Source organism: Phodopus roborovskii, unplaced genomic scaffold (genome assembly GCF_943737965.1).
Source record: "Phodopus roborovskii unplaced genomic scaffold, PHOROB, whole genome shotgun sequence".
Taxonomy (NCBI): domain Eukaryota; kingdom Metazoa; phylum Chordata; class Mammalia; order Rodentia; family Cricetidae; genus Phodopus; species Phodopus roborovskii.
Genome location: NW_026126433.1, coordinates 4648516 through 4675610, shown reverse-complemented (window position 1 = coordinate 4675610; position 27095 = coordinate 4648516). Strand labels below are relative to the sequence as shown.

Below are 27095 nucleotides of genomic sequence, written 5' to 3'. Positions count from 1 at the left end.
TCATAAGTCCTACAAACAAACATTTTACACTGCAAAATAACTATCACAAATAATGTAGAAATACATCTGTAGTTTAAAAATCATTCTGTCGTGTGTAGAGTATAAGTCAACAAATCCGTCGACTTTCCAATGAAACAATATAGAGCAAACAGACCAGAGTGTAGAACAGGCTGCTTCTCAAGCAGAGCTTTCAGGTTGCAAGAGATGAGATCCCCACATCTCGCATGCCCAGAAAGATACTCCTGACTTGGCACAAGCTTCTAAACATAACAGAGTAAAACCCCTTGAAACTTAATGTTAAATTATTCATGTCAAAAACACTCAAAATTTAAAGACAAGAAGAGAAAATATTGTCAATACTAATGAGTTATTTTTACATAACAAAATAATTTATAAAATATAAATCCCTTATTGGAAGAAAGTGAGCCAAGAATATAAACTAGCTATTCAAAACATTATGGAATATGGTGTAATGTTTTAGATATGTTTTAAGCTTTAAATAATGTCATTAAAATGCTACCAAGTAAAATGTAGAAACTAAAACACTGAGATTTCATATTCGTCCATCAAGTTAGATACATATCTAACCACAGTGATGGTAAAATAAATAGAACATTACACGTGGCTGGTGGAAGATTATTAATGCAACCATCTAGAGGACAATTTAGCTTTAAAATAGTTTCAAGTCTTGAACATACTCATTTTTAGCTTAATTACACAACTAGGAATTACTCCAAGCATCTAACTGATCAGTGACAATACACTGGACCACAGCACTTACGCATGTTTTCAGAACATCAGAAACAAACAGCCCCAGATCACAAGATACTTAGACAGGTTATGCTAAGCTCACAAACTGTCCCTGTAGGAAGTGCTGGAGAATTACTTCTTAAAGAGTTGTAGGAAATGGGTGATATATCAAACATTTGTAAATAAGACATAATAAAGGCAATTTTCTTTCTAAAAATAGCAAATAATACACATTAACACTTAATCCTGGATACAGTGGTTATCATGGGTGACTTTCTTCTTAATTACTTCCTTGTCTCCTTGTTCCTGTGGAAGCACATGACTTATCAACTATGTGTGCAGTCAGCGCACCTGTTTTGTCACTTTAGCTTTGCTCAGTTCCTTCTCCGATCTGTCAACAAAAAGATGCAGTTCACTTATTTTATTCGTGAGAGACTGTTTCTCGTCATTATTTTTGCTGTTTGACTTCTTAAGGAAGTAGAGGTCATTCTGTATAAAGAAGGGAAGGTATATATGTTTTAAACAATGGAATGAATTGCAGACAGTAATAGATATGTCTTGCACAAAGTCACCTTTCAACACAACAGCTAGGAATTTCAACCTCTCCTTGTGTAATTTGAAATATCTGCATGTAGCATGTATTCACACTTAAACACTGTAATTTTTATCATTTGGGATATTTGGGGTTAGTCTGTGAACAATAATTCTAAGAAGTATCACATGGGGCTCCAAAGCTACACAGAGAAAGAAGAAGAGGAGGAGGAAGAGAAGAAAGAAAGAAAGAAAGAAAGAAAGAAAGAAAGAAAGAAAGAAAGGAAATATCATGTTCCGATTCAGCCTGGTTTTCAAGGAGCTCATCACTCAGGAGGAGAAAGAACACTGCTAATACCTCACAACAGGGCACCAAGTGCCAGGTGGTAAAAACACTGCAGGTCTAGAGAGCACAGGAGGTGACCCATACACAATGGAACCCCACCCCCGTCACATACATACACATCATAAATAAAACAATAAAATACACAAGTGTTAACATCATCTCAACCTGAGGTTGGTTTCCCCTTATGGAAGGTAAAACTCAAGTAGAGTGGGACTTCACTAAGAGTCCCTCAGCTTCACCACTGCAGAGAAGAGCATAGCGTCCGTGGTTTAGCCAGCTTTAATTTGGAGTTTCCTTAAGTTTCTGTGAGTTTGGGGTGAAACAGAATGAGCATGTGCACCAGCCAGCTTCCCAGTGGCAAGAGCTGCTGGGATGGTTAGGAACATGGCGACCACTGGGCGCTCCCGACACAGCGCAGCTAAAAAAACCCTCTCCTCCTATCTTCACACTCATATCCTCATGTTCTACTGTAAATGGTCAAAACAGCACCATATGTGGAGAATACTCGGCACAAATTGTTCCTGCTTTTTCCTTGTTAGCTAATGAGAAAACTCAAGAAAGTTAAAATAGCAGCAGCCATGTAACCTTGACATTCAAACGTGTGCCTGATTCCAAAGCCGATGCTGTTTTCCAGCAAGCCAAGGTACCACTTGAAAACATGAACTCCAACCAAAAGCTTCTTATTAAAACTTGAATGTCTTACATGCAAGTAACTCGAGGTAACTCTACTTGTGACCACTAGAGGCCACTCATCACCAGCCTTTCCAACTTTCCCAGTGCTCACCAGCTGAGAAGGTTTCATCCCCTTCGCCACCATTTAAACTTCAACAGAGGTTTAAAGTAGACATAATCAAATCGCTAAAGATGAAATGTTCCCCCTTATAACTATAGCTTTTTCAAACATTATAACTGCTTAAGGTTGAATGAGAATGAATTACGGGGGAAGGAAAAAAAGCTCTCTGGTAGTACTTTTACTGTGGCAAAAAGTGGAGTTTCCCAATATCCTAAACAGTGTACTCTAAGAATGCTTTGAAGTCAAATGGATCCAAAACCTTCCTCTCCATGTACTCACTGTTTAACCCTGAACATATACTAGGGGTAATCAATTCGGTAGAGACATGTGATGCAACAGCTTTGCAGAGTAAAAGCTCAAGTGAGGGACATGACATTCTGAAAGCTTAGAAATACAAGCATTTGGTGTGGGGGTGGGGGGCAGGGGAGCTAGGAAATCACTCTGACCACAAGAGGAATGTGCTCAACACCCAGCAGGATATGGAAACCGCATAAAAATGATGAGTTACATGAAGTTTCTTGATCTGTGCTTCCAAAAGTGAAACTGTGGATTTTTTCTCATCCAGTGTCTTCTTAAGTTCAAGGATTTTTGCTTCAAGGGCTTGCTTCTCCTCTGAATTAATTTCGCCTTTTAATCGTGACATTCTGCGTTCTACTTGCTGAATGTAAAAATCCTGTTAATGGTTTAAAAAAAAAAAAAGAGGTTAGTGAGTGTATACAAACAACAAGAGTCTCTCTGTAAATATAGACACAGCACATGCACTCTTAACTTTGGTCTGAGCATAGTCAACTTGGTCTTTGAGAAAATTAGGAGAAAATCCTTTCTAGGCTAAGGGGAGCAACAACACTGCTCAACAGTCAGGGTGCAGAACAGCAATGAAAACATGGTCAAGAAACCACCACAGTGCCATCAGGAGCTTAGGAAATCACAGGATGTGTACGCATGAGGATCCCTGATGGACGGTTTTCAAAGGATACAAAACAAAACACTGTCATAATAACCACAAGAAAGCTCAATGTATAATGAATTATTCTTAATTTTATTTTAGCATCTATGATATTGTGATATTGCAAAACTAGTGGTTTTTTTTTTTTTCAGATTAAGAAATTAAGATGTGTGTGGGAGGTGTTAAATACAAGCATGAAGGTGTGTGTAGGAAAAACTAAGGGAGAGATAAGGTGGGTGGGAGATGCTCATGACTGAGGACTTCTTTTTTTTTTTTACTTTGGCTAGCACTACTCCAGGTTCCTTTAAAGCACTATCCTTCTCTCTCAATAGAGTGTCTGTCCCCTTGCCTGTTCGTTTTAGATTGAAGGAAAAACAAAACAAAACACCTTTTAATGCTCTCTCGGGGCTCTGCTATCCTAATATGGGAGCCAACTGTCATCATCTGCTATCCATCTAGGATATCTTAGAACACTTCTTTTTCTTGGGGTACTGAGGTAACTCAACCACCACAGGCATTAAAGTCTTCACAGAAGATACTCAGAGAGAAGAGCACCTACCTGACTGTACATTATTTCCTGCTGCTTCAAGGTTTCAAAATCCAGTTTGTGTAAGCGATGGTTAAGATGCTTCAGGGCCGACCGGGTCCCTTCAATCTCTGATACCAAGGCTTTCTCTTTCATTGTCTCATTCTGTAACTCCTGAACTTTCTTAAATAGCACGTCCTTCACGATGTTCAGTTGAACCTCCACTTCCTGACATGAAATTGTAAGAATTGTAGCAGTTAGTTAAATTATAATAGCTTAAACTTTGTATTTACATGAACATTAAAATGTAGGAGCTCAAAACCAGATTCAAGACGCTCCAGCCAACATTTAGCCCTTGAAAACAGAAAGTCTTCCAAGACTTCCACCACTCCCCCAAATCTCTTTTCTCCAGTGCTGATAGCTAAAATTGTAATTTCCCATTCCTGACCTCAGAACTAGATACCCTATGAGTTCAGAGTTCACTGAATATTCTTGAGGATTAAAAGGAGAAATCATACTGTCCAATTGGGAACTTCTTAGGGCCACTGTCGGGGTGAAAACTTAGCTGTCTGCTCTCCAATGGGTGGGGACTAATGGCAAATACTCCTTCTATGGTGTAAGCATACCCACAGTGGGCAATTTCAAGCTATTTGTACAGTTACACTACTGTCCATAGAGGTGGCTCCGTTTCATCTTGACTTAAGCTCAGAGAGTTCAAACCTATCCTTGCCCTTTCAAGGTTAAAGGTCTAAGGTGTGGCTACTGAAGGATGTTTGGCCTATGGTGTGAATGTCTTACCAAAATAACATAAAACTTGGTCTGAGGTTACTAGATGTTTTAATCCTCAAGACCAGATAGCAAGAGGTTAGATCTAAGGTGTGGTTACTAAATGTTTTGAGAATTAAGGATTATAACAGCCTGTTCTTTGTACCATGCTAAGGAAGTGTTTGCCTTTTCCCTCTTTTGGTTGGGGCATATAAAAACTTTGAGCAATAAACTTAGGGTGCATCCCAATATTCACTGGATGTCCTTCTGACTCTCATTTCTGTCTCTAGTCTGTTTCTTTCCTCAGTACACACTCCCCCTTTCAGGTACAGACCAGACAAGTTGGCTGGACTGGACACACTACCATGGAGATGACATACAGAAGTAAACCAACATATAGGTGACATATGTAAGAGTATAATTCACAAATAATGGATTTGAATATAATGTGTTTAGCCATAAGTCCACATACAATTTGGGTTTTGATAGTTGCTGTATTTAGCAGCGAACTTAACATTCCTGAAAATTTAACTGCTGGCTCTTGAGAACTGGTAGGAACCAGCCTCCAGCAAACCTCTGGCCCAACCTTTATTGAAGCTATACATTCCTTGGTCTCCCTTTGTGCTGGCCTCTAGGAAAGAAAAGCAAGTCTCAGGCCTCTTGCTCCTCTAAGAAGACCTACCTTAACTTTGAGGCTTCATGACAAAATCATTCTATTTCCCTTTGACTTTTCAAACCCAGATCAACTGCAAGTTACCACTTTTAGATTTTTCACTCATAACTACATTTCCCCCTTTGTAGCTAATGAACCTCAATGTGAAACAAAACAAGCACATGATCAATGTGTAGCAACCTTCACAAGTCAAGATATTCATTGATGTTGTAATTCTCTTGTAATTGTCACTTCTCGCCAAACTCAAGACTTCCTCAAGGATTATTCGGGAGAATTTGAAAGTTTGAACTAAATAGTGACAAAGTCCATTGAGCTTTTCCAAAACAAGCAAAAATGGAGACGAGAACCATCTAACATATCAGGGCTACATCTGCAACAATAACCTTATTTTCAAGTTCATCTATTTTTTTGTTAAATATGAGTTTTAAAAGGGCTTTTGTAGCTGTTCACCATGTGTGCTGTGTCTAATCCTCTTTATAACACTTATAAGAAAGCCTGGGTATCTATCTCCCTAATATTATTTTCCTTCACTGCATTTAGCATTGCTCAGCTAGCAATGTATTCAGATACCTACCATGTGTCCTCAAATGGTATTTATTTATTCAATTCCATACATTTATATAATGAATTGTAGTCATTTCACCCCAATTTCCCTTGTCTTATTCCCCTCCCTTCCTTACCAACACCTTTCTTCTCAACAAGTCTGCCTCCTTCTTTCATGACTTTTTATTTGTTTGTTTTGAGACAGGGACTCACTATGAAGTTGTGGCAGTCCTGTGACTGTGTAGACCAGGCTGGTCTTGAAGTCACAGAGATCCACCTGCTTTTGACTCCCAAGTTCTAGGATTACCAATAGTTTTTCTGGGAGGGGTGGGCCTCATGGGTCTTCCCTTTATCTATGACAAAAATGCTGATGGGCCCAATCTTGTTCAAGTCTTGTACAGATAACTGCAGCTACAGTGAGCTCAGCTCACCTGATTTGTTTTTAAATGTCACAATTTCCAATATGCTCTGTGATCAAAAGATCTAGTTCATATACTTTCAGTCTTTCAAGAATTTGTTGCAAAGTTCTAATAGCTGTCCATATTTGTACTATAGAAAACAATGTTCTTAAGGCAAGGTGAAACACAAAGGCATAACTTATATATACTCAAATACCACGCAGGTCAAATGGCTTTGTTACTTAGGTATTCAGAACACATTGAGGAACTAGGTGTCATCAAATATAAGCAAAGTTGTATTTTATATGATCCTCATCAAGTGCTCAGAAATTGAACTGTCATCATTAGCCTTCCTCCTATGTCTGCAAAATACAGAAAAATCAGGAATCATGCTGCCATGTTGGAGATTCTGTTGCCATTTTCAAGATTCCAGAGAGCAAATGGCAAGGCAACTTGCTCCAGTTTCTTAAAAGTTGGCTTAACTCCCACTAGCACACCAGAGACCGGTTGAAGAAGAAATCAATATAATTGATGAAATGGTACCTTTCACAGGCCACTTGTCAAAAATGCTGCTAGACTGTAAGAAGTTAAAATGATGATGAAATAACTGGCAATGAACCTAAGCATTTGGAGGGGAGAATTTGATCACAAATGCACACCACAAGATGACAATGTGCCAGAATAAGCTGTCAAACAAGGACTTTTGTTAAGATTTGCACTGCAGCACACTACAGATGTAGGTAGGGGAACAGGGGCACAATAGGCACTGGAAAGGAATGGGTCTGCCCTTTGGGACTCCACAGTCCTCTGATCCCAAGACTCTAATTACTTCTCTCTTTTGAAAACTGCTGTGGTCCTGGGAAAATTCAAAGCAACACTTACCTTCATAGCTTTCTCCTCCTCCTTCAGCATGTCTTCCATGTTAGTGGCTTTCTCTTCAACAGATATGGTCTTCTCTGTTATCATCTTTAATTTATGTTTTACAACCTCATTATGATGTTTCAGCTTTTGTAATCTAAATAGGGTTTATAAGGAAATATAGAAAACATGTTTAAAAGGGTATTTGATGCACACAACAGTTGCTTTTTTCACTGCAGACATTTTCATTACCATCATGAATCTAATAGACTATAAAAGTATTACTCAGAGCCTCCCTGATGAGAAAAAAAGAAAAAGAAGAAAGAAAGAAAATCTGGAGCCTGATAATGGATCAACTGCACTAGGGTAGAACCCTGTAGTCTGGGGTGGAGTTCAGTGAACTGGGGAGGAGTTTAGTGAGAAGAGGTAGAGCTCAGTAGGCTAGGCTGCCACTGAGTAGTAAAGTGCTTACAACCACATTCAAGGCCCTAGGTTTCATCCCTAGCACCAGAAAAGAAAAAAACAAAACAAAACAAAAAAAGAATGTATCAGTCACAATCTTGCATGTATTTACAAAATATTTGTAACCATTAATAATTTTCTAAATATAAACATATTTACTATTTACATATGGGTTTTACATATGGGTTTTTCTTACTTTGATGCTTCATCATGGATGTTCTTCTTCACTTTGGATATGTTTTTCCTCGTAGCTTCTAAATCAGTGGAAGTTCTATTGAGAGTAGCTTTTAAAGTATCCAGCTATTTATCAGTAGACAGAAAAATTACATATTCATATTTGATAATTTCTGAGAAACTCTATTCACCCTGCTTCTAATTCTAACCTAATAGCACCCATTAAAATAGCATCTTTTTATAATTAACACATTTCTGTGAGTCTTCTTGATTCCCACATCAAATTTTAAATTACTTTTTGTTTCATAGCATGAGAAAATGGTAAATATCTCCATATACAAGTTGAAAGTACATGTAGAAACATCCAATCACTAACTTCCTTAGGGGGAATATGTCACATGACTCTGGATGAATTGATATGAATAGATAATCTGTCAGAACATCCAGACAAGTAAGTGCAACTGGATGTAGAACTTCAAAATTCTACATACACCTCATATCCATCCTCCAGTGACATACATTTGACTGTTAATCTAAATTGCTTCAAACACAAAATCTAAGATGTACTCAGAAGAGGGATCACTGGGATGTATACAACAGTAGTTCAATAACTAGTTTTCTGGGGAACTCCATTCTGACACCCACAGTGTTAATGTAAATCTCCCTTTACCAGCAGTGAATAACTTCCATCACATAAGAAGATAAAACAACTCTAAAACTCATAAGGGACTACAAAATAAGTAAATGAACAACCTAGATCAATCTTGAGCAAGAAAAATAAAGTCGAGCAATTACACATTCTACTTTTCAGCTACAGCAAGCAGAACAGTATGACACTGGCCCAAAGACAGACACATGAACCAACAGAACAGAGCAGAGGCCAGAATCAAAGCCACCAACTTGAATACACCAGGTGACTCCCTACAAATCCCCAACAGTGAAAGTTAATCCCATACAGGAACATGCAAGATAATCACATCTATTATTTAATATAAATAATAATTAACACATAAAGACTAATACATTATTTCTCTTATTGTTTACAGAATCAACTTAGTATGGACTAAAGCCTCAAGGCAAGATCTGCTACTTTAGAACAGCTAGAAAAAAAAAAAAGACAGAGGTCTCTGTGCAGAAAGCATGGGTCACACAAGCAAAATGGCCATCTCACACTCTTCGGCCAGCTAAGGATACCAACACAATACACAGGCAACCTGCAGAACGCTTCCAAACCACAAATAGCTGATAAAGGGCTCATCTCCAAAATACGCAAGCAACCCATGCCACCCAATGGCAGTGAGAGCATAACAATTTTAAGTGTTCAAGAGTCCTGAACAGGCATTTTTCTGAAGAAAGCATCAACAGGCAACAGGTATATAAAGACAGTGAGTACCACTGAGCCTCAGGGAGCACAGGTTAACATCAATCCGCACATCAAGTCAGAGCTGAGGCCACACAAATGCAGTGTCAGTCATCACACACAAGAAAAGCTGTGGGAATTCCTCAGGGTATTAAAAACAGAACTACCAGACTTTTGGGTAAATCCCTCCTAAGTACATACATAAACTATGTTAAAAAAAATCTAGACTCCAAATTCCTTGCAATATTATTCATAATATCCAGGACATGCAAACAGCCTATGTACTACTGAACGGATGAATGGATAAAGAAAATGTAATGATGGCATGTGGGGGTTGGGGCGGGTAGAATAGAATATTACTCAACCTTTAAAAGGAAAGAAATCCTGCCATTTGCAACAACAGCAACAAACCCTGAATGTATGCTAACTAAAATCAGGCACAAAAAGGCAAATATCATGCTAAAAATGGAAATCGCTGCAGTAACCAACAACTGGTGGGTGAATTATGATGTATAGCCACATGATGAAATAGTGTTCTACAGAGAAAGGACAAGGTTTTGAAAACATTGCTAAAGAAGACAGACATGTACAACATCCTGCATAATTCCATTCTATGCGAGACACAGATTAGGCCAATCTAGAGTGACAGGAAGTGGACCAGTAATGTCAGTGTTGGGCTGAGAGAAGGCAGAATGAAGAGTGATCAATGACCTAGAGCTTTAGGGGGTAACAAAAGCACTCTAGAGTTAGCTAGCTGGGACTATTCCCACAACCACATGAATATCCTGAAAGCCACTCGTTTGTAATATGTGAAGAATGGGTGAATCTTTGGGAATTAAACCCCAGTGAGTTAGGAAGTGAGGCTGACTGAGTTTGTCCACTTGCCTGCAATGGTTAAAGCTCTCAGCAGTGACATATATTACAGCAGAAACTACTTTCTTTACAAACTTAGGTGATTATCTCTTTGGCAGGAAAAAAAATTATCAGAGATGAAAGTGCAACATACTGTATAATAAAATGGTTTATAGCATTCTGCTTTTGGCCTAAGTAGTGGTAGCTTTAGATGGCAGGACTCAGAAGAGAAACAGTTTGAAGGTCATTTTATTGCTGAGGATAGGATCATTAACTTGCACTATTCAATAGTATAGCTGTTACAAAACCTGCAAAAGAAGCCAGGGACAGGAGTCTTGTTCTCTGTTTCAAGGCCATTCATCACCTACTCCTATGGCCAGACTGAAATATTGTTCCTTATCAAAGTGAGAAAGAACTTCAGCAGATCACTGGCAGAAGCTGACAGTCAATGTCATGGATGCCCAACACTGGAAAGACATCCCCAGCTATCTCCTGGAGCACTACAGCAACACTCCTCATACGTGCCCAGTCATGCTGATCCCAGTGTGGGACATTAGGAGCATCTGGCCTTACACCCTCACATACTAGATCTGGAAGGAGTGCTGGCAGTGCCCAGTATGGATCCTGTACAAGATCTGGGGTTTAAGGCACTTCCTGTGGCCTCGCCATCCACGGACTCAAGCAAAGCACCCTAAAGTCCCATTATAGGGATATGAGTGCACTGTGGTGGTGCATACCTTTACTCCCACTACATTGGAGGCAGAGAGAGGTAGGTAGGCAGACCTCTGATTTACTGGCCATCTTGGTCTATATAGCAAATTTCAGGCCAGCCAGGCCATAGTAAAATCTTGCCAAGACAGAAAGAAAAGGAAAACAAAAAGAAAGGAAAAATACATGGGTGCACAGGCACGCTGCGCGAACACACACACAAAGATTTAAGGAAATGAGCCAGCAGGCCACTCCCTAATCAAATAGGCTTTTGCCATCGGCTGAGCAATCTGCTATGAACAGTTTTGGGGTGTTTGGTGTTTGGGTGACACACCTCGTCCTTCATCTGACTTCTGCTAGCTTCATGTCGCTGGTATTCCATTCTGCACTTTAAAACTTTGCGCTCGGCAACAGAAATTCTTCTCTCGTATTCCACATTGTTCCCAACCTCGCTTTCCAGAAACTTGATCTTTTCTTTCACCACGCCTTCTTTTTCTCTTGTTTCCTGCTTTATCCTTGCTAATGTCTAGGATTGAAACAAATGCATGCACTTAAATATTTAATAAGTACCAACTAAAATACAAACGAATTTAGTTTTCATTTTCGTTTTTATACTCAGTACTTATTTTTTACCAAAAAAAAAAAAAAATGCCTTTAAAAATACTTTTTGGCCTTGGGTGGTGTGTTTTGTTGTTGTTTGGAGACAGGGTCTTACTGTGGCCCTGGGTGACTGGGAACTCTCTATGAAGACCAGGCTCACCTTAACCTCACAAAGATTTGTTTGCCTCTGCCTCTTAGGGAGCTGGGGTTAAAGGTGTGTGCCACCACACCAGGCTAAAAATAAGGTGGATTATCAATAAGCTACACATGAATGTCTATACATTCACATCATTGAATGCCATTGTATTTTCTTTTATCTCTCTGATGGAAATACCTCCTTTAAAAAAATCAACAAAAAAAAGAGATAATATTGAATATTTTTCACATAGAATCTTAGGCCTCAGTGAAATTTTCTAAATACTGTATAGAAACATTTTTCATCTTTTAAAAATAATATTTAGCCAGATATGGTAGCACTTGCTTATAGTCTGAGCACTTAGGAGGTTGAGTGAACAGCAGTACAAGTTTGAGGCAGCCCTGAGTTCATCATTCAAGGTCAGCCTGGGCTACACCAAGAAACCCTGTATCAACAAAACAACATAAACAAAAATACATTTTTGCTATTGGTTTTGTCTTGTTAGGGTTTCTATTTCTATGAAGAGACATCATGACCATGGCAACTCTTACAAAGGAAATTATTTAACTGAGGTAGCAGCTAATGGTTTCAGAGGGTTAGTACGTTATCATCATGTAGGGGAGCATGTCAGCATGCAGGCAGACCTGGTGCGGGCTGTCTTGATCAGAAACCAGCAGGAAGTGAACTAAGACATTAGGTGGTATCTTGAGCATATATGAGACCACAAAGCCCACCTCCACAGCAACACACTTCCTCTCACAAGACCACACCTACTCCTAATTGTGCCACTCCCTATGAGATTAAGGGGGGAAATTACATTCAAATTATTACAGGTTTCAATGAGAATATCCTCACAGGCTCTTCAATGGTCTTAAAGTTATAATAATAAAAATAAACATTGGAATTCTGCATCTTACATACAGGTAAAGTGTCCCAAGCAAAAGGAGATCCAAACCCCTGCCCAACAGAAGCTGCTGGCTATTTTAGCCACAGGTAGCACTGTCTCCACCATGAGAACTCGTTTTTATGGTTCCAAAAGGCACCACCATGCAAGCTTACAATGGAGGAAAGCAATAAACAGTCCATCAATGATGCCTATGAGCCACATCAATGACCAGTATGGCACAATAACAATAAAGGTACAGAAGTGACACTCTTAACCTTGACAGTAACCTCACTGGACTAATTGGACATAAGGCCAACTTAAGAGGAAAATCATTGCTGGTATTAGAAACATAGCCAACTACCCAGGGCTAGTAGTGAAATCATAGATGTTGGAGGAGAACTTACAACCACTTTACTAAAAATTCATAATCTCTAACTACATTCTAAGCATTTTTCCTCGTACTCATAGACAAGTGTAGGCATCACCCTTCATCAAGGAAACTTCCTTTTGTGACAGACCAAGACCATAGAAGAAAATCAACACCAATTAAAATGCACTTCCATACCTAAGGCTAAGGGAACATTGAGAAAGAGATGGTGGAAATACTGTAAAGCCAGAGCATCTCAGTGTTTGCTATGAGACTGCCTAAATGTGAGCTGACCAGGGGTAACAATGGTAGACATGCTAAAGTCTATTGAGGAAAAGACCATGAGGCCCCAACCCTACATAAAGAACTACAGGCAACAAAGGAATGCTAAGAGTTGGAGAAATAGTCTGCCACAAGGAGAACGTAGTAACTGGTTATCCTATACCAAATTGTTGGTCCTGAAAACACAGATACAAGTAACATTATGCAAACTGAATAGGCTATATCTAGGGATATATGCATACATATATACATATACATATAACAATTAATGAAAAAAGAAGCAATGAATTAGAAAGAAAGCAAGAAATGATATATGGGAGGATTTGGAAGAGGGAAAGGGAAGGTAAAAATGGTATAACTATATTAAAATCTCAAAATTAAAAGAAATAATTTTTTCAAAGTGAGTTGGGGTGTTTATTGTGGTTAATTGTTTAATGTGGCTGGAACATAGAAGGTGAAGGCTGATATGGGAAGGGAACAAAGCAAGAAGGGATGAAACGTGAACAAAAGAAAAGGTAGCAAAACTAGGCTAGCAAAGTCAGGCTTTAGGGCCAGATTTTGAAGAAATTCAAATACCAGCTTTAGGAGGCGGCTTTTAGAGCAGAGTTGATCATGTAGGGCTTTTAAAAGCCCTACTCAGGAAACCAGAAATGATGAACTAAAGGGGAAGTTTGTCCTATATCATATTTCTCTAAGTGAGATTCTATCAAATAACTAATTTTAAGGTAATGTCCTTACATGTTCTCTTTAATAATTAACACTCTTTAAATGTAGCATCCTATATCACTATTATGCTGGAACAACAGAAAGACTGCCAGAATCTAAGTTTAAATGTTTCAAATTTTCTCATGAAAACCTTCATCACATTGGCTTTTCTGCCACTTAAGTAGATAATTTAATACCAACAGCAGCATCCATGGTTGTTAACAGTTATGACTAAGTGGTACCCTGGATTTAACGTGTGTGTCCTTTGGTAGCAAGACACAAACAGAAGAAAGGGAGGAAGAGAAGAGAACCCTAAACTGAACACCCTGTGCTCTATGCAAATGTTGACCAGATCTGTGATCTTGCACCTATTTGGTTAATTTAAGTACACAGTTAGGACTTGAGGTTTGAAAGTAATAGGAACTCAAGAGATAGACAGTGGCACCAGACTCAAAATGAAGAATGGACATGATGTGGTATTTAACTGCAGTCACTTTTCTGTAAAAAACATTTGGTTTCAATAGATCCTTAGAGGAAACGCTGGCTCCAACCTCCAGGGACTGTTGCTGTAAAACCAGAATGGTTCTCTTCAACCCTTACTAGAGAGGTGCAGCCTTTCCTGTCAATAAAACAGACATCCCAAGCAAACCACATCCAGCAGAAGTCTGAACTCCAAGTTACCTCTCTCTACTCTTTGCCTCTTCATGAAGCAGATCAAGAAGGGACTTCACACCTCTTGATGCCTGCTTGCTTTCCTCTTCAATTTCTTCTCCCGATCTTCCTACTGCTTCCACTAATGTTCCCTAATTATTTGCCCAAAACTTTCACCTAAGTCCCCCTAGAAGTGATGGTCCTGGGCCTGAGTTACTACCACACCATCCCTGTCCCCTTTGAGCCATGTCCCCATGGCTTCAAAAATGAACCACCCTGGGCAGCCAAGCTTCTTCTCAGTACCTACTTCCTTGCCTGCATTATCTATCATGGCTACTACTACATGCCTAGAACATAGTGGCAAACAGCAACATGTGAAACCCGGGGTTGCTGGAAGGAAGCCATAATCCTCGGGGATAATAATAATATAAACAAAAATTCTCCATAGAGTTCTATTTGCCAGAACATTGAATCTACTGAAAAGTGACTTACAAATAGCAGTATAACTAACATTTTATTTTGTTGTTGTTGGTGGTGGTTGGTTGTGTTTGTTTTACTTCTCTCTATGAAGCCCTGACTATCCTGGAACTCACTCTGTAGACTAGACTGGTCTCAAACTCAGAGATCCACCTGCCTTTGCCTCCTGAGTGCTGGGATTAAAAGCATGTACCACCACGTTTGGCTATGATGTACATTTTAAATTGATGTGCTAACCAGGAAACAGTGGAGCTCAGCATACCAGGGGCTGAGCTAGCTCACCAGGGCGAAGTTGTCTATTTCCTGATCCCGCCTCTGCATCTGCTCAATGGTGCTCTCCCACTGCTGGATGAGCTCTTGTCGTTCAAGGTGAATCTTCCGAAAGTCTTGTGCAGCTTTATCTAATTCTAACTGTCAGACAGATCAATTACAATTCCATTAATATAATGCTTTTGCAAATATCACCTTCAAAATAAAGCAGACTTGGTAAACCAACCTGGGCACTTAGTGTCTCCGTTAGTTCACTATCTAGAAGCTTCCTTTTCTCATTGCACTCCAAAGTCAGTCTTTCTAATTGCAAGGTCAGTGCCTGTGGTGTGGGAACATGGAAAATATTTATAACTACCAGTTATTTAAGTCTTAAAGCTGGCATATTATAGCATATCTACCTTATGCAAATACTATATAAACAATATAAAATAATATGCATTTTCTTATTGTCTAACCCCAATGGTTAATATGTTGTTTAAATATTACACCCCCACATGAAAATGCACTTGTTTCTAAGACGGTTTTTATCACAAATTAGGAAAAAAAAAAGACAAATATAACCTGCCATTTGAAAATATTTAAGATAATGCATTTGGTATTTAATCCGCTAGGGAATTATAACATGATTGTGACACTAACTTCATTATCACCAGTAGAGAGTCTAAGTAGATTTTACATAATATTACAGTAACTTATCAACTGAAATATTTTCTCAAATGGATGTAATGAAATAGGGTAATCAGCAATCATCTGTATATCTCATATGTTAGCTTGCTGTTGTATGGCCATATGTATATTATTTGGTGTCCCATGCTGCTTAGTTATCTATTTGGAACTTCAACTTGAAGTGTTGCCTTCAAAGAAATTATCCAGAGATGCCAGATAATGAAACAGCAATGAGATTTATTTTTAAATAATAATAATAAAATTCCTGGTATGCGTGCATGTGTCTGTGTGTGTATGTCTGATATGGTTATGGGTTTTTAGGCCATGACAGAGATGTAGAGACTGGAAGACAACTTAGTGAGGTCTACTTTCTTCCATCTTCACATGGTGATTAAGATGAGTACCAGCCTTGCACAGCACAGACTTTTCCCACTGAGCCATCTCACTGATGCTCAAATAAAATTAGTTGAAACATTATATCAGTAAAATATTGTTTCCTTTTCAGAATGTAAATATATTTTCATCCAAAGATAGAGAAAAGGCAGGACAATTTCAATGAGTCCTATTTTCAAATGGAAAATTTTTAATACAGTAGAACGTATATATACTATTCAAATTAAATGCCAAAGTATCCAAAATTAATTGCTAGTTCTAGTATGACTAGAATTTTTCTTTCCTAAAATGTTTTAGCAAGTCCTAACCCAGTCCCCCAGTGGGTCATGGGGCTTCAGAGGATTAACAAAGCAGAATAGCAACATGCTATAAGATGTGACTGCAATCGTTTTTCTAGAGACATGACCCTTGATCTCAACCGGTTCTCAGAGGCGACCCTGGTACAAGCCCTCAAGGGCAGTTGCCTTTAATCAGTAACCACAGCTTCAAGTTTTAAAAGTTGACTCACAGAAAAGCAGTTCTAGAATTTCTAAAGTCTCACCCTGATTTTGTTATCATCTTGCTGCGCGTACTTCTGAAGAGTGAGAGAGTCGCTGTCTTTATGAGCGGACTCCTCTAGCCAGGCCTCTAGCGCTTGCTGGTCCCAGTTCATCTGACATTTCAAGCCATCCAGCTTTTGAGTAGCTTTAAATATGCCATTCTAAATTTCAAGAAATGGGACAGAAAAGGTGGGGACAAAACATTGTTATGCAAACTCAAATAAACCATATCATTATACTACCAAGCAAATGAAGAAACCCCATCTTTGCCTTCCATATGGCTGAGTGTGTTCAATTCCATCACTGCCAGGCTTGTATTTTAATTCTCTAGCTGTAAAAAAGATCGTGGATGGTCAAGAAGAAGTGGTTAAGACAAAGTTCTTGTGGAAAAGCTTGAGAGTTGTTCTCTCAGAGAGAACTCATTAGATTCCCCCACCAAAGTCACCCCAATTATGTGGGAGTGTGTGTGTTAGTCCATGCCTGCTTGGCATGCTTGCTAAAACGCATGACAAATGCCCACATTCTATTTCCAGTCATTTCTGACACCCTAAAGAGGCCTCTTATATAGAGATTTGGAAGCATTTCTAATTGAAGTAAATAGAGTCTAGGGGTAAATTACTTCTGTAAATGTTGTTGCTTAAGGAAACTATAATCACAAAGGAAAGCATAGACTGTATAAGTTAACTCAGTAAATGTTATTTATACTGCATATATACACATTATATTACAAAATTAAAATATACATGTGAATGTACATGATGTTATTGATTAATGACTGATGTGGAAGGACCCAGCACACTGTGGGTTGTTCCTGGGAGGCATAAGAGCATCAGATGAATATGAGTCTGAAAGCAAGCCAGACTGGGGCATTCCTCCTTGGCTCCCACCACTGCTCTGACTTTAGTTCTTGCCCTGACTTCTCTAAATGATCAGGAGAGATCGGTACATGTGAACCAAATAAGCATTCTTCCCAAGCTGCTTGTGGTCAGTGTTTTGTCACAGCAACAGAGATGCTAACCAGGACAGGTCCCCAAGTTGACAAATGAGTATGAAAGGTAAAAGTTTTAGGTGAAATTTAAAACCCAAAGTGATATGTTTGTTAACAGTGCTGCCTTCACCATAAGCAGGCCCCCTGTACCCCAGGCTACAGGACACCATCCCCAGAGGAAATAATAATAAGGAGCTAAAGGATATTAGCAGGCTGTGGGGTGGTGGTCCACGCCTTTAATCCCAGCACTCAGGAGACAGAGACAGGTGGATCTCTGTGAGTTCGAAGCCAGCCTGGTCTAAAGAATGAGTTCCAGGACAGCCAGGATTGTTACATAGAGAAGCCCTATCTTGACAAACAAAAACAAAATTATCAGAACTGTAACATTTGATCATCCATTCATACCATAGCTCTGTGTCTTTTTATTGTCAAAAAAAAAGGTAAGTAAATGGCAGAAAATCTTGGTACTCCCTGGAGAGTACAGGCACAGAAGCAATACTACAGCAAGTTCCACCCACCTCCTTATCACTCTTGCGCTCCCGGATGGTCGCCATCTCCTTCTCCAGTTGTTGGATTTCATCCTTGACCCGTCCCAGCTCTCTTTCAGCGATGGCCTTAAAATGTTCTTCACTTTCAATTTCAGACTCCCTTGCCTTGTAAAGAGACTGAAGAACAATGCACAAAATAGAAGCACTTTACATTTCTGTATCGTAAAATATAATAAACCTCTACACGAAGTAGCCCCACCCCAGTGAACTACTGTTAACTCTGCCAGGGTAGAATCTCCCCCACTTTAGCCTGTGGTTACTCAGCAGCTGTCACTCACCACCCGTGAGGAGGTGAGCCATATACGTCCCAGAGGACTACTGTCATGAGGTCAGGTGTTATATGGCATAAACAAAAGAAGGGAAATCTGTTATGCCTCAGATATTTAACCAGTAAGCCTTAGTTGTACATCAATACTTTTGTGTCAACGAAAACCTCCAGCTCTCACAGAAGACAGTTGTTCAACATTTGTTGTTTTCTGATGTGCCACAGTTTCTGGTTTCTCAATATTTAAACTTTTGGCTTTACATCTGAGTTCAGGTTTGTATCTTTTCCTTCTAGCTCTTTGCGTGACAGTCTCTCTGTGTTCACACCTTTCTCATTGACAGAAAATAAACTTCTGAGTGTCTTGTCATGCGTTAGGCTGATGTGTTTGTTGTCTTCCACCTGGAATTGAATTGCTCAGTGGAACATTTGCTTTCACTGTTTGTGAAATATGCATTTATTTCTTATATGAATGCTTTAAAGCCCATTGAGATTTGATCGTTTAAGTACTACCTTCTGCCTTCATTGCTCACTTTTTTTTTTGTTTTTATTGTAGTATAAGATGTTAGATTCTATAATCTTCACATTCATTTTAGCAGGTACTAAGTGATGCTGTATATATAAAGAAGTGTATTGCTTTGATTTTTAGACAACCACACAGCATGCTTGACTATATTCTTAATTCAAGTGTCTGTTAATGCAAAGTAGGCTACTCCATAATGGTGTTTCAAACAGAACTTGCTAACAATGGGATATCAGGACCTTAACAGTGACACGGTTTATGGAGCCTTGTCTTTACAAGTTTTTCCACTGAAAAGAGCTTTTACTTTTGTTTTCATTTGGTAGTATTCAAAAATTAAAGTTGCATGAGACAATTGCTTCACATTTCACGTGCCTATATTTATCTGAGTGCTATCTAAAACTGTTGTGCTGGTCAAAGTAGTGCTATGAAATCATTTGCAGACTTAATCTGTGATTAATGTTAAGTGCACTGTTACTGCCATGTGAAGAGGCATCTGTTATACCATCATCAAGTTCAGCCCATTTTTATACATTTCAGTGGCCTTTTCTAAAGGAAAAAATAATCAAAATCAAGTCTATAGTAAAAAATGGCTTTTATTTGAACAAATAGCTTTTATATTTTCACTAAACCATGCAAAAAAAATCTATTATATCTTCCTGGCACATAACTGTCTTCTTAACCACTGAACAGTTTAGGCATTTGAATAAATTGTACATTGGAAAGCTTATAGCAGCTGACTGTACTTTTTAGTGTATTGTATATGATATTAAATGTGAATTTGTACCCCTTCATTTTAAAAGGTCAATGTGTTCTACTCACTATTTTAGATGACTTTGGGGTTGAGGAAGGATGTGTTGGAAAGTAGAATTGTAAGTTCTCTGTCTTGATTGGCTTTATGAAGATATAAGGTTATATACTTACTACCAAGCTCAGGATTCTTGATTTTAAAGGTACAAGGATAAGTGTGAGAATTTTATTTTTGGTTATATTTGATGTGTGAATGGCGGGTCTGAATACAGAGTATTTCATAGTTTAATGAGAAGGTAAGATACACAGATAAATGAGGAGTTTGAGTGACTGCAAAGTATTCTGGTTACACAACAGTTAGGCATGCTGTGGTTTAGATTTGTGAAGTTTGGATGCCTGTGAAGAATTATTAAATATAGGTTTCTAATATTTTAGTGTTTAGTATTTAGGTTATTTATTTTTTGTATCTAAAATTGAACAGCTACTACTGTGTGATACTGACTTTATTGGTAGTGTTGAGCAGACCTTGTTTCTGCTTGAAACTAGTTGCAAAACCCACTATCTTGAAAATAAAAAATGCATTTTAACATATACAAATAAAATGAATAAAACAAAAAGAGAAAGGAAATCTGTAAGGTGAGAGATGGAAGCTAAAACTCATCCCTTACCAAAAAGTAAGAAATATTGGTTATAAATAATAGAGGAAAGGGTGTTTATATTGAATTGATGACATGTTCTATATAACAGAGATAATTTGAGATATTATTTACATTTGAGATAATTATGTACATACTGAGGGTAAACATCTCACACAACACTATCAACATGTGTCAATATTTCTGTACCTGTGTAAACGAAAATTCTTGATTCACATTTTTAAGGTGAGAAGTCATAGAATTAATCCGATCTTCATAGTCACGAAGCTGATCTTGCAAGTTTGATTTTTCCTTCTGTAGTTTTGATAACTGTAAGTAATAAATGCCATGATTAAAAAGTGAACAAATCTTCATTTACTTTGTAGCATAGTCATCTTAATAAGTTATAACAAAAATATCATAGACTCGATACCTTAAACAACAGAAATGTGTCTGTCACTATTCTGAAGACTAATAATTACAAGATTCCTGATGAGACCCTTCTTACTTTGCAAACAAATGTCATCTTGCTGTGTCTAGAATGACAGAGAGATTTGTTCTCTCTTTTTACTTCTTATAAGAGTTCCACCTTTGAATGGTTTGAGTAAGAATGCCCTCCATAAACTCATACATTTGAATGCTTGGTCCCCTGTTGATGGAACTGTTTGGGAAGGATTAGGAGGTGTGGCCTTGAAGGAAGTGTCACTGGGGGTGGGCTTGAGGCTTTAAAAGACTCTTGCCATTTCTAATGTGCTTTCTGTTTCCTGCTTACAGTTTTGAGGTATGAGCTCTCAGCTGTTCCTGTTGCCATCTACTTTCTCTCATGAAACTTCTAACCCTAATTAAATGCTTTCTTTAATAAGTTGCCTTGATCATGGTGTTTTATCATAGCAACAGAGAAGTAACTCACACAAACATCCCTGCAGAGACCCTTGCTCCCAAACATCATCATCACTGGGAATTCTGACATCAAATGAAGAGTTTTGGAAGGATACAAGCATCCAATACATGTCGTCATTTGGCTTCTTTAAATGTCCACAGGAACTTCTTAAAAGTCTACTGACCATTTAGATATTTAAAAAAAAATCTAGAGGTAACTGTGGGACAATTAGTACTGAAGATCACATGACAGAATCTTCCTTGAGTATTCCATGCCAGCAGGTCTCTGCTTGGATGTGCTTCTCACACAGTAGGGTTATTTCCCTATAGGCAAAAGTGAAACTATATCCCATGACTGACCAAGAGCTGTCTTCTTATCTTGGGCTTTTACCACTCTGATAAACATCATGACCAAAAGCAACTGGAGAGGAAATGGTTTGTCTCATCTTACACTTCCAGTTAACAGTCTGTCACTGATGAAACTGGGGCAGGGACTCAAGCAGGGAAGGTAAGCTGGAGGCAGGAACTGAAGCTGGGGCCATGCAGGAGTGCTGCTTACTGCCTTGCTCCTGACAGGTTGCTTAGCCTGCTTTCCTGCATATCTCAGGACCACCACCCATGGATGACACTTCCCACTGTGGGCATGGCCCTCCTGCATCGATCATTAATCAACAAAATGCCACGCAGCCTTGCCTACAAGCCAATCTGATGGAGATATTTTCTCAGTTGAAGGTTCCTTCTCTCAGATGATTTGAGCTTGTGTTAAGATGGGGAAAAAAAACAAAAACAAAACAAAACAAAAATAGCCAGCACACTTGGTGAACATGATCAGAAAAATAAAGGTGCCAGAAATGTTTTCTCTGCAAGCATACACCCAAAAAGCCAGGTGTAGTAACACACTCTTGTAATCCCAACACTAAGGAAACAGAGATTGGAGAATTTCTTGGATTCACTGTTCTACTACTTTAGCCTAATCTGGGAGCCCAACATCCCAATAAGAGACCCTACCTCGAGGGAGGGCCTAGTCCCTACTCCAACTGACTTGACAGATTTTGTTGACCCCTCCTGGAATTCATCACCCAACCTATGGAGTGGCAGGGGGAATGGAATGGGGGAAGGAGTATGGGAGGGTGGAAGAGAGGGAAGGAGGGAGGGAGGGCGAGAGCTGGGATCGATATGTAAAATAAGAAAAAGAAAGAAATTACAGATATATTTAATGACATATATGTGACATAATTTAATGAGGCCAATTTTGTTTTGAAATTCTAATTTTCCTCTTTTAGTTCATAATGAAGGGTGCTATGTGTGAGAGAGAGAGATGCTGCCTCAAAAAGTAAGGTGGAGGGAGCCTAAGAAATGACAGGTAAGGTTGACCTCTGGCCTCTGCACACATGCACACCTGTACACTATTCACTCACTCCTACCACCACACATTCCAAACACAAGCACCATCCAGAAGTTCCTGTTCTCAGCAGATCCACTCAAGGGATTTCCATTCTCATTATTCACAGGACAGAAAATGTTCTTTTCTACTTTGTCTGTTTGCACACATTGCCCACTCTTGGGCCCTCTTCCCCTCACCCTAACACCAATTTATGGGACTTTAGGCTGGCTGCTAGAGATGTGTAAACTTTGTGGAGCCAGTTGCATTTGGTTGGGTTTGGTTTGGATTTGGTTTTTAACATGAGACTAAAACTGTATGTATTCTAGTTGGTACAATTTGTCCTACAGTATGAAATATTTTTGTCCTCCTGTGATACCTGGATTCTCACTTTGAAACTCTCTACACTACGTACTTCACTAAAATGCCCCCCCAAACAAATCTAGCATCACAGAAACCCTAATGCCCACAAGAACGAGTCTTGTGTAAGTAACGGTTACTAGGCAAATATCAACAATCCATTTGCAATCTTTATGGATAAGGGAAGCCTGCTAACTGGCATCTGAATCAGCTGGAGGAATGAGATTCAGGGTTTCATGACCCTGAATAAAAGTTGTTGTTCTGATAAAACTTTCAAATGTGTAACAACTGATAGGAGCAGCAGGGAAAGTGATGAGGTCAGGGAGCGGGAGGCACACATGAGTTGGGCAGCATGGCACCCAGACGTCTAGGGTCTTTTCTGGTGCCCCCCCCCTTCACCTCCCTCCCCGATTCCCACTGGATACCCCCCTGGTCCTCCATCCTAGTCGGTCCTCACCAAGTCTGCCATCCTCCCACTGGTCCTCATCTGGCTGTCCTGGCGGTGCTCAACCAGCCACACCCCCACCCGCACCCCCACCCCTGCTCCCCTTTGCTCTGCTGGTTCTCTCCTGTCGGTCCCCTAACTCCCACCCTGTCCTCCTCACCTGCTCCTCCAGGATCTTGTTCTCCTGGTTGGCCACGGGGATGGCGAACCCATCTTCCCAGTGCAGCTCCGACAGAAAATCGCTACTCATGCTGTATGGCTCCAAGGGAGCACAGACAGACTCCCTAAAAGCCTTCCCAGGTGCGAATAGCCTGAGTCTGCAGAGCCTGCTTGATTGTACTCCGCGGCCCTAGCAACAGCCAGGCGCCCTTGGTTACCAAACAGGAAGCACTCAGACTGAAAGGCGGAACTTCCTTTGAGAATTTCCTCGTTCTTTTTGAAGCCACAGAGAAGTTGCTTTCCTGGACTGTGAGGCACAGCTTGTCTTGCAAGAATTGGGATACTCCCAGGACTTGCAGAACGAGTACATCTTCACCTCGGGTGACCCAGAGGATTGCAAGTTCGGGGAACGAGAGATACAGGATTCCTAGGATGCCAGGATGGTGGACCACGGGGTGTGAGGATGGAGGACCACAAGATTGCAAGAGTTTACAGTACCCAAAAGGAATTTAGAATTTATTCTTGACCCATATGTGAGGGGCCATGGTCCAGAAACACAGATCCAGCCTGCCCCAAATAGCGTGTTCTAGAATGGAAACTGTTACATGACGTTTTTATAGTTGCAGAAGAAAAGGAAACTATAAAACAAGGCATTTTCCAATACACTGATGAAAACATCACTAAGACTGTATAACACAGTTGGGAAGTCTGTGCTATAGGTTTCAGACACCATCTGATGACATTCTTGGCTTTGGGGTTAGTGGAAGCTAGTGGACTGCTAAGTTAATACACTTCAAAAAGTAGTAGCTGGTAAAATGGGCAATGGATTCCCATTTTATTAAGGAAACTAAAGATAGCTGAAGATAATTTGGCTCTGGGTCTGCAACATTCCAACACCCACACCATCGAAGTTCTGATCAAGTCTGTCAGTGTTAACATAAGCATGGAGTTATGTCCACACTGGATGCCTAGATGAGAGTTCACAGCACAACAATCCTACTGCCTACCCCAAAGACAGGCTGACAAAGACAATACACTATTTCCCAAATTCCATTTGCTGAGTTGTGTGTTCTGCACACTGCTGTGAGAGTAAGCCAAGGAGAGGTGGGATTTGAAAAGTTAATTCACTTCTTAAATTCCTTCTGGTTGTTACGGTCTTCTGTGTCCATCCAAGCCCACTTGCAGCAGGCCATGCACCCAACCAGACCTAGAGTACAGCTCCAGCATCTCACTCCCCCTGTTGCTCGTGGCATCTCTAGACCTATCCCCTAAAGGCCTTCTGGTGGCAGATGCTAAAGGCAGTGACTGTAGCATCTTAATTATCCACAGCAAAAGTTAGGGACAGGAAGGGGGAAATGTAGGACATAGATGGGCAGCTCTCAGAGCCATAAAAGGAAAGACAGCTCACACAGCTAGCCCTACAATCTCTAGTTCAGCAAAGATGGCAGCTGAAGGTTCAGTGGTCCTAGATGGAGATAATATGTACCAGAAATTCTCCCACTTCCTCCCAGCTCCACACACTCTCTCCTATTGCAGATTCAGACACCATAAGCATCCCGTCTGAAGAGCTGGGGCTTCTTTGTGGGTGCATAGCGGAGATAGCAGGGAGCACAGAGGCTTGTCTGCTGTTTCTCCATCATTATCCCTAAGAGGAGCCTCGTAGCTATTAGCATGCCTTAATTGGAGGGGTGAGTGTCAGGCAACAGTCCTCTGCTGAACCTCATTTTGCTGTCTCCAGGGCTGAAAGCAATTTGAAGGCAGGCACCTCCTTGGACTCTGCAGACCCTACAGAGCTATCACTCCAGGGACTTGCTCCCAAAGCCCCAAACATCTGGCTCTCTGGTCATGTTAACTTAATTTTCTTTTCCCCTGTTGTGAGTGAGGACATGTTTCAAGGATTTTCTTTTTAGACTCTTGAAGTGTCAGACTTCACGACATAACAGACCAAAGAGGCCTTTAAATACAACCCAGCCTAGTGCTTTATATCTGAAACCCTGGGTGATCACTTGGTTCTTTTCTTCTTTAAAAAGGACAGTTGACTCTCTCTCTCTCTCTCTCTCTCTCTCTCTCTCTCTCTCTCTCTCTCTCTCTTTCTCTCTCTCTTTTCATAGTAAACCCTACATGGGTCTGTTTGTGTGGGTAGTGTTTATGCAAATACTTATTATATTTAAAGACTAGTGACAGTTATCTGTACACACAATTGTATTGTTTTGTGCCCTGAGAAGGAACTGTGTGACAAACCTATGACCCTTTCATTAATACCCTAAAAGTAAACTATGTGCCGTTCTTGTCACATGCCTAGTTTTAAGAGGTGTGAATGTGTGTAGTGTGTCTGTCAGTGTGTATATGATATGACATGCATGTGGAGGCCAGAGAACAACCTTCAGAAGCCAGGCCTCTCCTTCCACTGTGGGATCCATGGATCAAACTCAGGTTGGAAAGTTTGTACAGCAAGTACCTCTACTCCCTGTGCTGCCTTGCCAGTCTGGAAATGATTTAAAAAGCAAACCAAAAGTGTATTTTTATTTATTTATTTATCTGTTTATTTTTGCTTCTTGTTGTTTATTTGTTTTGTTTTGTTTTGTTTGAGACAATTTCTATCTATTATATAGCTTCAGCTGTCCTGGAACTCAGTATGTAGACCAAGCTGGTCTCGAACTCATGAAATCCACCACCACGGTCTCCTAAGTGCTGGAATTAAAGTCATGTGTCATCACACTCTAGTATTAATGTATGCATGTCACCTACAGAGGTCAAAGGCAACTTTCAGGAGTTCCTCCCACAAGGTAAGTCTTAGAGCTGGAACTCGGGTCATCAGGCTTAGCAGCAGGCACCCTTAACCACTGACACATCTTGAACAGCGGTGGTTTGAGTAAGAGCAGCCTCCTTTGAATGCTTAGTCTCCAGGATTGGAAGGACTAGGTGTGGCCTTCGGGAGGAAGTGTGTCATTGGGGGAGGGAGCTAAGGTTTTCAGAAAGCCACACTGGGCCCAGTGTTTGATGTTTTCTCCCTCTCAGCCTGTAGATCAGTATGTTAAGCTCTCATCTACTACTCCAGCAGAATCTGCGCCACCATGCTCCCTTCCATGATGATAATGGCCCGACCCTCTGAAACTAACCAGCCCCTATTAAATACTTTATTTTGTAAGAACTGCTTTGGTCATGGTGTCTCTTTCCAGTGATAAAACAGTGACTGAGACACTGTCTCCAGGTGCAGGAGTCCTAAGAACTTTCACTGAAAATACAGTGAATGTGGAAGACAATTTAAGAGCTGACAATTTTATGTTGTCTCGCCACACAGAAATGTCCATTTCTCCACTTATTCAGATCTTCTTTTATATAGTTCTTAATATAGTTGCACCCGAGCAAACAGAAAATGTTTCCACAGCAGAATTAGAAAACCACTCTGAGATTACACCTGAGGATGAAGTGTGCACAGAATTACACATGAGCTGGCGTGCTCCCAGTGCCCCCAGGCAGTGTAGCCTGTCAGGATAGAAGATGAACTAGA

The 27095-nt window shown here is 39.9% G+C and overlaps 1 protein-coding gene across 1 annotated transcript in view; it reads right to left on the bottom strand.

Annotated features, from left to right (window-relative positions):
• Nucleotides 1–23675, bottom strand: part of Ccdc39 (coiled-coil domain containing 39) — a 33610-nt gene extending 9935 nt beyond the window's left edge. Inside the window, exons 1-12 of the mRNA XM_051185827.1 lie at nucleotides 23586–23675; nucleotides 20571–20690; nucleotides 18164–18310; nucleotides 16660–16818; nucleotides 15286–15378; nucleotides 15072–15200; nucleotides 11020–11211; nucleotides 7788–7891; nucleotides 7154–7286; nucleotides 3926–4120; nucleotides 2929–3093; nucleotides 1102–1239 (exon numbers count right to left, since the gene is read on the bottom strand). Of these exons, the coding sequence (XP_051041784.1) occupies nucleotides 1102–1239; nucleotides 2929–3093; nucleotides 3926–4120; nucleotides 7154–7286; nucleotides 7788–7891; nucleotides 11020–11211; nucleotides 15072–15200; nucleotides 15286–15378; nucleotides 16660–16818; nucleotides 18164–18310; nucleotides 20571–20690; nucleotides 23586–23675 (1665 nt within the window). The remainder of the gene's footprint in view (nucleotides 1–1101; nucleotides 1240–2928; nucleotides 3094–3925; nucleotides 4121–7153; nucleotides 7287–7787; nucleotides 7892–11019; nucleotides 11212–15071; nucleotides 15201–15285; nucleotides 15379–16659; nucleotides 16819–18163; nucleotides 18311–20570; nucleotides 20691–23585) is intronic.
• Between the last annotated feature and the right edge of the window lie 3420 nt (nucleotides 23676–27095).